We start from the raw sequence: 13,896 nt of genomic DNA on the forward strand, positions 1-13,896 counted from the left end.
AGAGAGAATGTTAGGATCAAGGGTAGGTTTTTTAAGAATGGGGGATACAAGGGCATGCTTGAATGCAGAAGGAACAGTGCCTGATGAGATGGTGAGATTAAGGAGGTGGGCAAGATGGGAGAGGTAGCGGAGGAGGCGGGAGGGTAAAGGGTCAAGGGGGGAGGTGGAAGGGGGGAGGACCGGATGAGGGCCATGACTTCCTCTCCAGATACAAGGGAGAAGGATGTCAGAGTCTGTAAAATGGATGGGGAGGGGTGATCTGGGAAAGCAGGAGGTGGAGAGCTGGGGGACTGGTTGGATATGATATCCTGACGTATGGAATCAATTTTAGATGTAAAGTAGGTAGCAAAGTCAAGGGCAGAGAGCAAGGAGGGGAGACGAGGAAGGAGTGGGCAGGGGAGGGAGTTGAAGATGGTGAAGAGACGCTGGGGATTTGAGGAGTGGGAAGAGATGAGGTTCTTGAAATATGACTGTTTAGAGAGGGAAAGGGCAGCACTGTAGGATGAGAGCATAAATTTGAAATGGAGAAAATCTGCCTTAGAGCGTGATCTTCTCCACTGTCGCTCGGCGGTTCGTGAACACTTTTGCAGGTATCCGGTGCATTTGGAATGCCAGGGTTGAGGTGTGGATCTGCGAGGGTGAGTAGTGATCGCTGGAGCAACAAAGTCAAGAGCAGAAGTAAGGGAGGCATTGTATAGGGAAGCAGCTTGTTCAGGGCAGGAGAGAGAGAGGATAGGGGAGAGAAGTGAGTCAAGCAGGGAAGAATAGGAAACTGTGTCAATAGCCTCAAAGTTACGCTTAGTGATTGTGTCTTTAGGAGGTAGAGGAGGTAAAGTAGAGAGGGATAGTCTAAAAAGAGATGGTGATGGTCAGAGAGGGGGAATGGGGAATTGGAGTAATCAGAAATATCACAACGGTGAATGAAGACCAGATCAAGTGATTGCCCACTCACATGGGAGGGTGAGAAGGTTCATTGGGAGAGGCCAAATGAAGATGTGAGGGTGAGGAGTTTGTGGGGATATCAATTGGAATATTGAAGTCACCTAGGATAATAGAGGGAAGGTCTGAGGAGAGAAAGTGAGGGAGCCAGGAAGCAAAGTTGTGAAGGAGGGAGGGCCAGGGGGATGGTAAATGACAGCTAATCGGAGGTGTACTGGTTGGAAGAGGCGTATAGCATGAACTTCAAATGTAGAGAATGTAAGGGCTGGTTCTGAGGGTATGAGTTGGTATGAGTAACCGGGGGATAGAAGGACCCCAACACTACCACCATGGTGACCCCCAGGCTGCTTGAAAGTGGTGTCAGAGGGTGAAATCCAGGTTTCAGCAATGGCTAGAAGATTCAGGGAGTTGGAGATGAAAAGGTCATGGGTGGGGACCAATTTATTACAGACTGATCTGGCATTCCAAAGGGCACAGGATAGAGGGACAGAGTTTGTGGGAGAGATGTGAATGAGATTATCAAAACAGCATCAATTCTTCTAGCTAGACTTGCACACAGTTTTTGAAAGAGCTTGGCAGGGAGGTTGTTCCAAACATCCTGGAGAACTATCCACAGATCTTCTGTGGATGTAGGCTTGCTCAAATCCTTCTGTCTCTTCATGTAATCCCAGACAGACTCGATGATGTTGAGATCAGTGCTCTGTGGGGGCCATATCATCACTTCCAAGACTCTTTGTTTTTCATTACACTGAAGATAGTTCTTAATGGACAAAAGTCCATGAAATATGACGTTTTGCCTCTTTCTTAGACCCGAAATTTGGCAGAACTTGGCGGGAAAATCCGAATTGATACGAGCCTGCACATCTCTAAATATAGTTAGCCTGGTCTGCAGTCTGATCATCATATGACCTAGTCACAACCACTGAGGTCCTTCCAGACAGTCTATATATAAATCCTTTTAGTCAATCCGTTAACACAGATTCAAGAGCACTCACCAGATTTAGAAACAATTCATACAACTTTATTATGCTATAGTCATAGCCTTATTGTGAATCATATCCAATGTTTGATCAAATGCTGACGTTTCATATCCACATGATCCTTTTTCAAGACAAACATTTGCGTCATAGTAAATATGCAGAGTTACAGCAGACAACTTATCAGATCAACAGCCATAATGCATTTTTAGAAAGCTTTGTAATCACACTGCTGAGAATACTGGGAGTGTAACTGCTGAATAAGGGGAGGAGAGTTTCAGATGCCTGCAGGGACTGATTGGACAAGATCCATCTGTCCCTGCAGTTTTTGGCAGAAATAAGGCTTTTTTTCATATAACGCCACTTTCGGATGTAAGGTAGGATTTTAAGGATTTGCTTAATGTTTTTTGCTTGCTGCATAGCTGAAAATGTTGGGTGCTGTAGAGTTGGGCATTAACACAGAAGATAATTGTGTTATCATCTCCATTAAGCCTTTCCTACATATCTGGATTCTTACATCATGCGGAGACTTTAGTTTCCGCATTATTTAGAGTGACTTTTTTCTTGCAAAATATACCCCATGAATAGATCTAGTGGAGATATATACATGGGGTTGCCAACCAACTGTAAGAGCAGCAGGATTTTCCATATACAGGTCAGAGGAGAGACGAATCAAAGGTGATATCATAGAAACATTTACATACTGTATAACAAAAGTATAGGTACTGTAGTGGCCAGGAAGGCAGTACTGTATTAAATAAGAGGTGTCTGCAACAAGGGGACACACTTTAAAATGTAATAAAAAAAAGACAAAAAGCAAATATAAAGAAGAGCTTTATTACCAAAAGGATAATAGATCCATGGAATAATCTCCCAGCCAGGGGCAGAACTATGTGAGACAATGGAGGTGCCTGCCGCCGGGCGCCAGCACTGAAGGGGCACCTCCTTCATTGCCCACAATATATTCACCCCACTTAGGGCTGTAAATATGTACTCGGAGTGTACCGTCATGGCCGCCCAATACATGGCACCTCTTCCCGGCACCTGAGAAGCTACCATAACCATATACTAGTGGAGGGCTCCGTGCCAGACCATCAGATGCTGCTTCCATCTACCTATAGCCTGTCCCCGCTCATTGATGTTGCTGCTCCTCGGCATCTTCTAATGCCAGTGTGACTCTGGCGCCCTCCCTCACCCACAACTCCCCGTCCCACTCCTCCCTGGTAGCAGCTCTAGCCATGGACCAGAGCATAAGAGCGGCTGCAGATCTTCCAGGGGCTGGATGTCACCAAGGATGCACAAGATGGAGCTGCGGGTAAGAGGGCATGGGAGGCGGGGGCCTGGGGCACCAGTGACTGTCTGGGGGCAGATCTTTGGTGGAGCAACTTCCCAGCATGTGAAGCAGTCGGCAGTAGACTGAGTATTTTGTGATTTGTAGTTCCACCACAGTAGCAGTCTTATAGTATCTTGAATCAAACTCAGTCCTCAAAGCCCCCACATCAGGTGGTTTTCTGCTCTATCTGGGGTATAAGGAGAGCTCCCCATCTACATCAGATGGCTTTTGCCTCTATCAGGAGAACTCTGAGTCTCATACTAATTGCACTATACAGGTCACTATCTTATCTATGACTACCGCATAGCAGTATATACCCGAAAAGGAAGGGGGATGGATATCTTTATAGTAAATAGGCCTACTAGAAACAAATTCACATATTCTATATTAGTGTTTTTGTGCGTATGTATAAATAGATAGATACATTTGCAACATATTTATTTTCCCTTTTTCCATATGGGGAGAGGCACCAAATTCTAACTTGCCTCCGGGCGTCCTGGATGAACTTGCTCCCAGCAGTTGTGATGGGGACTTGTACAGTCTTTAGGAGTTGATTCAATTAGCCGGTGCAAGTGGGTGCATGTACTGCATTTATGGTAGCCCTGAACTCACAGATCTGTTTTCACAGCCCCATAGGGCTGCATACAAAAATCTGCGCGGCTGGGTTGAGATGAGGGCGCATTGTTTGAACCAGTAAAAAAAAACAAGAAAAAAAAAATATAGGGCCAAATGTAATAGGGTGAGAGTTTAGAAAAGTGAGAGTTTCTGACAGTTTTTAAACTTTGCTAATGTAATAGAGTCCAAAAACAAAGTAACAGAGCGAACTTGCATGTTTTTTTAGATTTAAAAAACATTCACGATTTAAAATCTCATTCAGATGTTTTCCCATTTTGAAGATAAAACTCAACCAATGTGAGAGTTTACTGCTAAACTCTCACATTTTCTAAACTCTCACCCTATTACATTTGGCCCATAGACTACTAGAAGTGTGAACTATCCATAAATTTTTCAAAGTATTTAAACAAATGTCAATATATTGTTTGTGTCTCTTGTTAAAGTGGTTAATGGTCAGAATAATAGGAATACGTTTTATGGTCATTCCGCCTTCCATCTTATCCACCACAGTTCAATAATGATTCAATAACTGCACAACAGTCAAAATGTTTCCTATGTGAAATAGTTACAGCCCATTGATTTCAGCATGCAAAGAACAAATATGAAATTAAAAACTCTCAAGGCCCCATTTAACAATGATGCATAACGCCTTTAGCACTGTCATCCTTTCAGTATTCAACAAACAGTGGTAATCTAAGATTGCCGCTGTTTGTCACTGCATCACTCTCGCCATCTTTAGATGAAATCCGTCGCCGACACTTATGGGAGTATCACGGGCACAATTTCACAAGCAGAGCCGCAGCTACAGAGGCCAGCCATAAAGCGCCATAAGTATTGATGGTCATCGCAATTGTGCTTCGATGGTGCAGTGTTTGAGTACAGCGACGACTTTCCACTGTCCACATTCATAGAAAGTGGGCATCACGGGGCTTGCTATCTCTGGCACTCACAATTACAGAAGGGGAAGGCTGCATGTTATTGCAGCAGGGAGACCAAAAGAAATCGCTGCCGCCCATGTATTAGCGTCCATCTCTGAATCAGGCCCTCAGCCTGTCTGTGGGAATATGTACTTGCCTTATTTCATCAGCATTCTGGTTCTTTTGTGTATTTTACTCACATTCATACTCTCCTCCCATCTTTATTATCAACATTTACAATTAGCAAAGAAACCCACTATTTATACAATAGTGCAACTGCAACTGATTTCACAGCTGTGAGAGCGGGCGTAGCTGGAGGCGCAGAAGGAAATAGAGGGGCAGATGTTGGTTAGGGCCTGGAGCAGGAGGCAGAGAACAGTGCTTTAGAGGATAATATAAGGTTGCTTAAGAGAGAAAAAGAATATAATATATAGAAATGTCACAGCTGTAAACAGAAGAGGCCAGCAGGCAGTGCGCTTTTTTAAAGTTACGCACTTTTCCCGACTGAAGCGTGCCCTGATGTTTAATGCAATTAACAACATTAACTAAGGGGTCTGCATGCACTTCATTTTAGACCTAACTGGATGTAAATTGCAGCCTATGTGTGTCCAGAAAGACTGGTAATCTCAATCAACTTCTGAACATGATCTATGAGATGTTGATTTGGATGCACAGTACTGTAAATGAGGTCAGATGATGACGGCGTCTGACCAACTGTGGCCCTCTTCCAACCATGCTAATGGAACCTGACCAGCGAATATCTGCATCCATCACATTTGTCACGTGTCAGCATATATTTATGGGCAACTCTGACAAAAATCTGACTGTTCGGTGGTAGAGAGAAGCATCTGGAACAGCCGCTGTATGGACTCCTTCATTTCCGACAGCATTACAAATCTCACAGTAAGGGTATATTTACTACAGTGTGGGTTTAAGTGGAGATGTTGCCCATAGCAACCAATCAGCTTCTACTTATAATTTATCTAGCACCTTCTAGAAGATAACAGCTAGAATCTGATTGATTGCTATGGGCAACATCTCCACTTCTATATACCCCTAAGTGTTTACAGTCCTGCATCATGAAACACATCATGATACACACAATATGAATATGGGCTGACAAGGTTCTTTGCAGTAAGAATCTAGGAAGCATCCTCTTAACAAGTTCCCTGATGTCATGTAAATATATGATATTTTGTAAGAGCTCTTGTAATTCTATTCAGAATGGATGGATTTGTGTAAAATCTCCCACCATAAAACAAAGAGGATGGCCTACCCGCGGTTCATGCACTCTTTGATTTCTGATGTCCAAGAATTTAGCTGCTGGTCATCTACAACTTCAAAAATAACTTCAGTTGTATTAACCTACAAAAAAGAACAAGAGAAAGAGGGAAAATATAAATATCATAAAACATTCTAATTTTGCATGAAACACACAAAGGATCTCTTTGATATGTGCTTATCCACATCTGAAAGGGTTATCTACATCCGCCTGTGAGAAGCAATTCTGTCATGCAATAAATATCATTCTCCTTGGGGCCATTTGTACGCAGTTCCTATTGTACAGTAATAGTGTACATTATCTTATATCTTATCTATGCGTGTGATAATATCCCCAGTGTGACTAGGAACTGTAATATAAGAAAACATGCTTCTATATTGGCGTAAAGTACTCTGGGTCTGATTCAGAAATGTACTCTATGTTGATATTTACACAGTTGTGTGATTATTGGTAAACTGCGTATGTGTCTAAGTCGCACTGCCCATCCCTAAAGGTACATCACCGTAATCGCTCGCAGCAACTGTTTACTCAGTGTGACTGACAGGCAGGGAGTGTTTGGCAGAGGTAATGGGGGAGTGGCAACAAGAAACGCAGATGTGTTGCGAACGTTTTGGAGGGTGTCACAGCCTGCATCTACTATCCCATACGCAATAAAATTGGCATTGGCGTCTCAGTTCCCGAGGCACAACAGCTGTGATGGCATTAGTGTATATTTGTGAATCAGGCCCTATATCTCACATCATATAAAAATACGGAGTCAATTCACAAAGCGCATGCTCAGAAAGTGAGCGATGCAGAGGCATGCATATTTCTATTACATATACACGTATGACCAAAGAGGTAGAACAAAGGCAAAGTGCTGTGATGGCGCGTTCACACAAATGCGGGCTATGTATGCGGGGCCGGGTGTAAGTGTATATAAGCCTGTTTGGAGGTATATCTTTGGCACCTAGTAAAAGGAAGATGTATGTACACATCTACTAGTAGCAAACCAGGCACATACGCCACAGATACAGCCACCATTTTTCTGTACATTCTTCATGGGAGCAATGTATGTACAATTTCCTCCCAACTGTGCATCATGCACAATGCACGTATAAGAATTGTATAGTGTCCTTGCATTAGACATGGGCAATACTCATATATTAGTGTTCTGATAAAATAGCGATCAGAAAAATAAAAGGTGTTGCTGTTGCCCTGTGATATTATGATGCTGCAATGCTAAAATAAGTCGCAGTCTCAGGCAGAAGCAGGAGAGACAACTGCATTAAACAAAATGGTAGGGGCAACTGTGTGATACATACTCACAGGTCATCAATCAAAAGTAAGATTTCATCTACAAAAGTGCCAAGTAGTGTGTGCTTAGGAGAGCTGGCTTAAACATTGAAACACATATTTACATTAGCAGATATTATATATATATATATATATATATATATATATATATATATATTAGGGGTGTGCACCGGCTCGTGTTTTGTGTTTTGGTTTTGGATCTGGATCTTTCTTCGTGTTGTGGATCTGGATTGGTTTTGCCAAAACCACCCTTCCGTGTTTTCGGCTCTGGGTTTTGTGTTTTGGATCTGTATTTTTTTTTTTAAAAGAATAAAAACAGCTAAAATCAGAGAATGTGTTGATTTTTCTGCTCCTATGCTGTTATTAACCTCAATAACCTTAATTTCCACTAATTTCCAGTCTATTCTGAACACCTCACAATAGTGTTTTTATGTCCAAAAGGCTATGCTAAGCGACACGAGTGGGCGGCACAAACACGTGGCCCATCTAGGAGTGGCACTGCAGTGGCAGACAGGATGGCAGTTTGAAAAACTAGGCCCCAAACACTACATAATGCAAAGAAAAAAAAGAGGTGCAAGATGGAATTGACGTTTCTGAGATGCTGCTACTGGTGACGCTGCTGTTGTTGCTGCGTAAGGTGATACATCTACCCAGTGGGCTGTCACAGTCATATAGTCCTTAGGCTGCCCTGTTCCACTTGTCCACATGTCCGTGGTTAAGTGGACATTGGGTACAACCGCATTTTTCAGGACACTGAGGACACTTTTTCTGACGTTTCTGTACAGTCTCGGTATCGCCTGCCTAGTGAAGTGGAATCTAGACGGGATTTGGAACCGGGGACACACTGCCTCCATCAATTGTCTAAATCCCACTGCACTAATGGCAGATACTGGACGCATGTCTAACACCAACATAGCAGTCAAGGCCTCAGTTATACGTTTTGCTTCAGGGTGACTGCTGTCGTACTTCATCCTCCTCGCTAAGGACTGTTGGAGGGTCAATTGTTTAGTAAAAGTAGTGGTGTTCCTACTTCCTCTCTGGGATGATGAACGACTCCCAGCAGCAGCAACAGCAGCAGCAGGAGGCATAGCAATGCAGGATCCTCCGGAGGAATCCCAGATAGGAGAGTCAGTCATGCCAGTGATATGGCCTGCAGGACTACTTCCGATCCTGACTAAGGAGGAAATTGACGAGGAGGGAGTTGACGGTGTGGTTTGCAGGCACTTGGATACAACAGGACAACGGGATTTAGGTGTCCCTGGACTGCTTACGGTCTTAGCCAAAGTTTCTGAACTTGACAGTAACTTTTTATGAACGCGCTGCAGGTGCCGTATAAGGGAGGATGTTCCTAGGTGGTTAACATCCCTACCCCTACTTATTTCACCTTTACATATGGTACATATGGCAAGACAGTTGTTGTCCGGATTTGGATACAAATATTGCCAGATCAAAGAGGTGGAATGTTTGGTTTTCTGCCCAGGCATGACCGTGATGGGCTTTTTCATCCCACAGACAACAACTGTCTCCCCCGGAGCCTGATTTAAACAAACCACATCACCATCAGAATCCTCCTCGCCAACTTCCTCCTCAGCGCCAGTTACACCAGTATCCTCATCCTGTTGTACTTCAACAGTGACATCTTCAATTTGCATATCAGCAAGTGGACTGTGGGTGCTCCTTTCAGCACTTGCAGGGGGCATGCAAATGGTGGAAAGAGCCACCTCTTCCCGTCCAGTGCTGGGAAGGTCAGGCATCGCAACCGCCACCACACTTGGACTCTCCTTGGGGATTTGTGATATCTTCTTAGAATGCACAGATCTTCGCTGTGCTTTTGCAAGCTTAACTCATTTGATTTTTTTAGCGGGAGGGCTTCCATCGTCATGTGAAGCTGAACCACTAGTCATGAACATAGGGAAAGACCTTAGCCGTTCCTTGCCACTCCGTGTCGTAAATGGCATATTGGCAAGTTTACGTTTCTCCTCAGATGATTTAAATGTTTTTTTCAAGGTCATTTTCCTGAACTTTGTCATTTGGGATTGTATGTGCCCTCTACTATGACATTGGGCATCGGCCTTGGCAGACGACGTTGATGGCATGTTATCGTCTATGTCATGACTAGTGGCAGCAGCTTCAGCACTAGGAGGAAGTGGTTCTTGATCTTTCCCTATTTTATTTTTATCGGAGAAAGTTTGGTCCTCTATTTATGTTATATTGATATATACGTGCGGCTAAGGCGCACACAAACACAGAAAATAATTTTTTATTTTTGTTGGAGACTAGTGCACTTTGTGGGTTACACCACCCTTTAAGAAATGAGCCAGCCTGCTCTTTACTTATGGGACACAGGCGCACGCTTGGCACTGCTCCTTTGTTGATGCACGTGCAGCTACAGCCCACACAGTTCACAAAGACAGAAAAAAAAGAAGAATTTTTTATTCTTTGTGGAGCGCACTTTGGGGGTTACACCACCTTTTAACAGACAGACGAACGCTTGGCGCTGCTGCTTTGAGGATGCATGTACAGTGCAGACAATTCACAAACACAGAAGAAAATGTTTTACTTTTGTTGGAGTGCACTTTGGGGGTTACACCACCCTTCAGACAAACGCACGCTTGGCGCTGCTCCTTTGTTGATGCACGTGCAGCCACAGTGCACACAATTCACAAACACAAAAAAATATATTTTTTTATTTTGTTTGGAGTGCCCTTTGGGGGTTACAGCACCCTTTAACGGTCAAGCCAGCCGGCTCTTTACCTATAACACAGGCGCACGCTTGGAGCTACTTTGTTGATGCACGTGCGGCTACTGCGCACACAATTCACAAACACAAAAAAATATATTTTTTTATTTTGTTTGGAGTGCCCTTTGGGTGTTACAGCACCCTTTAACGGTCAAGTCAGCCGGCCCTTTACTTATGGGACACAGGCGCATGCTTGGCGCTGCTCCTTTGTTGATGCACGTGCAGCCACAGTGCACACAATTCACAAACACAGAAAATATTTTTTTATTTTGTTTGGAGTGCCCTTTGGAGGTTACAGCACCCTTTAACAGACAAGCCAGCCGGCCCTTTACTTATGGGACACAGGCGCAAGCTTGGCGCTGCTCCTTTGTTGATGCACGTGCAGCCATAGTGCACACAATTCACAAACAAAGAAAATATTTTTTAATTTTGTTTGGAGTGCACTTTGGGGGTTACAGCACCCTTTAACGGTCAAGCCAGCCGGCTCTTTACTTATGACACAGGCGCACGCTTGGCACTACTTTGTTGATGCACGTGTGACTACTGCGCACACAATTCACAAACACAAAAAAATATATTTTTTTATTTTGTTTGGAGTGCACTTTGGGGGTTACAGCACCCTTTAACGGACAAGCCAGCCGGCCCTTTACTTATGGGACACAGGCGCACGCTTGGCGCTGCTCCTTTGTTGATGCACGTGCAGCCACAGTGCACACAATTCACAAACACAGAAAATATTTTTTTATTTTGTTTGAAATGCACTTTGGGGGTTACAGCACCCTTTAACGGTCAAGCCAGCCGGCCCTTTACTTATGACACAGGCGCACGCTTGGCACTACTTTGTTGATGCACGTGCGGCTACTGCGCACACAATTCACAAACACAGAAAAAATATTTTTTTTTTTTTGCACTTTGGGGGAGCACCCCTGATGGACAGAGCACCCCCTGGACAACACTACAGCACCCCTTTAGGACTGGGACACTGCACAGGACTTTGGAGTGGACACAGCCCCTATGGACAACTGACTGCACAACACAGTCCAGCCAGCCCCTATGGACTTTGGAGGAGTGGACACAGCCCCTATGGACAACAGCAGCACAGCACAACACAGCCAGCCCCTATGGTCTTTGGAGGAGTGGACACAGCCCCTATGGACAACAGCAGCACAGCACAACACTACACTACACAGCCCAGCCAGCCCTAACTCCCACTCTCCCTCTTCACTGTCCACAGCCGAGTGAGAAAATGGCGCCGGCGCGGGTACCTTATATAGAATCCAAAACCCACGAGACCCGGAAGACAGGATGATGACGTTTTGCCTCGATTTCAGATCCGAGTCAGGCGGGAAAAGTCGAGCCTGACTCGGATCGAGGGGGCTCGGGGGGGTTCGGATTTCAGAAATTCAAACCCGCTCACCCCTAATATATATATGTTGTTATAGAGATGAATTCCTTATTATTAGTATTATTATTATTATCTTGAGCATATTTTTGTTACTGCCTAACCCTACCTTGTATCGTATCATCCTATAGATTGTAAGCTTGCGAGCAGGGCCTTCCTACCTATATATCTGTCTGTTATTACCCAGTTTTGTTCTATTAATGCTTACAATTGTAAAGCGCAATGGAATATGCTGCGCTATATAAGAAACTTAATAAAATAAAATAATAATAAATGGTCAAATACCCAGGAAAAAAATATACAAATCTCAGAGCTGCTACACTGACCACATAGTCTACCACTTAGCTCCCCTTACACTGGCTCACTTCTCATTTCCTCCATTTGCCTCCCCCTTCCCCTTAGACTGTAAGCTCCATGAGCAGGGCCCTCCTCTCTCCTTGGGCTCTCTGCCCCTGGACTCCAATCACCTGTTTTTTTTTTTTCTTAGCCAAACAAGACGTGTCATTTGCACCCACACTGACAGATACAGGTTTCAGCTGTATTTTTCAACTGCACACATTGAATCAGTGCTATTTGTACTGTCTTATTGTTTTGCCCTCTGCCTGGCACTACCGAACACTTATATTTTATCAATAAAATGTAATAATAATAATCCAAATATAAATGTAGCTTAACATTATTTACTAACATTGCACAGGCTTCACTCAAAGTCAGAGAACCCGTAAAATGTTTTTTTCTCATTTTGAAATCTAATCACAAATCACGTGGTAACAAGATCTGTACATTATACAGTTTCAAGTACAGTTCTTTTTGTGGGCAGAGGGCCTGATTCAGAGCCGGACGCTCTGACCAGAGCACTCGCTCTGAATCAGTGCCCTGCTACCTAAAAATGGAGCGGCCTCCTGGCCGCTCGCATAGCTGTGGGTGACCACCCACAGCATATGCGAGCGGCCAAAAAGATGGTCGCGATGGTCAAGACCATCGCGACCATCGGGCTTGCGACGAGACCCTGCGGTAGGGTCTCGGTGACCGCAAGCCCTGGAGTGATTTTGGCTCTATCAGAGCCAAAATCACTCCCACTGACATCACTAGTGATGTCAGTGGGGCCGGACCCAGACGGTAGGCGTTCCCATGGGAACGCCTCCGTCTGGCAGCCATGCCCCCGGCACGCCCACCAAAGGGGGCGTGCTGTCAGTCAACATCGACAGCACGCCCCCTTTGGTGGAGACCCGGAGCGACAGCTTGGCTGTCGCTGTCCCGGTCTCGCGCATGCGCACGACGGAGCTCCCTCCGTCATGCGCATGCGCATTGGGGTAACATCGACCCGCTTGCGAGCGTCCTGCGCTCGCGAGCGGGTCTGAATGACCCCCAGAGATCTTATATAGTCTTTGTATGTCTGACTGCTTGGTTGCCAATATAAGGTGAACATTTAGTGGCATCTTGTAAAACGAACCAGCACCTTAATAGGATTTCACATCCTAACCACACTGTGTGCTTACATTAGTTATCACATTTCAAGCACAATGTTAGACATTTGTATCCCCAGTGTAAGAAAAGATGCTAATGAATCATTCAACACAGCGTAGGATCTATATCTCTTGATCCATGCAAGGTTGCGGTAGTTTGTAACTGTTTATTTCTACTTATTAAATTCCAATCATTTACATATGCAGCAACTTCCATCATGTTTAGGGGAGAGCTAAATACTTAATAATATGTTTTATATTTATGGAGTTGATATACTTTTTCTTGTATTCTGAACTATGTAGATTTAACTGTCTGCTCAAGTAATATACTTACAGCTGCCACTGTCCTAGGCAACAATAGAGAATATTACCTAAACTAGTTACTGTGCATCCAGGATGGAATCGGTATGACATACCGCCGGACCTAAGCCCGGCGGATGAAATACCGACGCCGGAAGTCCGGCAGATGAAGATCCCGACGGCGCCTGGTAAGTATCTTAACCCTCCCCTCTCCCCCCCCCTAACCCTCCCTTAGGGGTGCCCAACCCTAACCTCCCCTCTAGTGCCTAACCCTAACCTCCCCCCAGGGGTACGTAAACCTAACCCCCCTCCCCGCTCCCTAAACCTAACCCTCCCGGGGAGGTGCCTAACCCTAACCTCCCCCTGGGGTGCCTGACCCTAACTCCCCCTCCCCTAGCCTAATCCTAACCCTCCCAAGGGGGGTGCCTAACCCTAAGTCCCCCAGGGAGTCCCTAAACCTAACCTCCCCCCCCCTCGCGGCTAACAGGTCCCGACGCCCGGCTTACCTATGTTCGGTATGCCGGGCGTCGGGATTTCGGCTTGGGGCTGATGATAGGCGTTGGTATTTACCTATCATTAGTCCCATGTCGGGATTTCACAGTCGAGAAGCCAGCAGTCAGCATTTCGAC

The 13,896-nt window shown here is 44.9% G+C and overlaps 1 protein-coding gene across 1 annotated transcript in view; it reads right to left on the bottom strand.

Moving 5' to 3' along the window:
- SH2B3 (SH2B adaptor protein 3) overlaps positions 1-13,896 on the bottom strand; it is a 274,440-nt gene that overhangs the window by 14,134 nt on the left and 246,410 nt on the right. The window contains exon 5 of the mRNA XM_088449227.1: positions 6,058-6,146. Coding sequence (XP_088305353.1) covers positions 6,058-6,146 — 89 coding nt within the window. The remainder of the gene's footprint in view (positions 1-6,057; positions 6,147-13,896) is intronic.

This window comes from Taudactylus pleione, unplaced genomic scaffold (assembly GCF_031769625.1).
Source record: "Taudactylus pleione unplaced genomic scaffold, aTauple2 ptg000479l, whole genome shotgun sequence".
Taxonomy (NCBI): domain Eukaryota; kingdom Metazoa; phylum Chordata; class Amphibia; order Anura; family Myobatrachidae; genus Taudactylus; species Taudactylus pleione.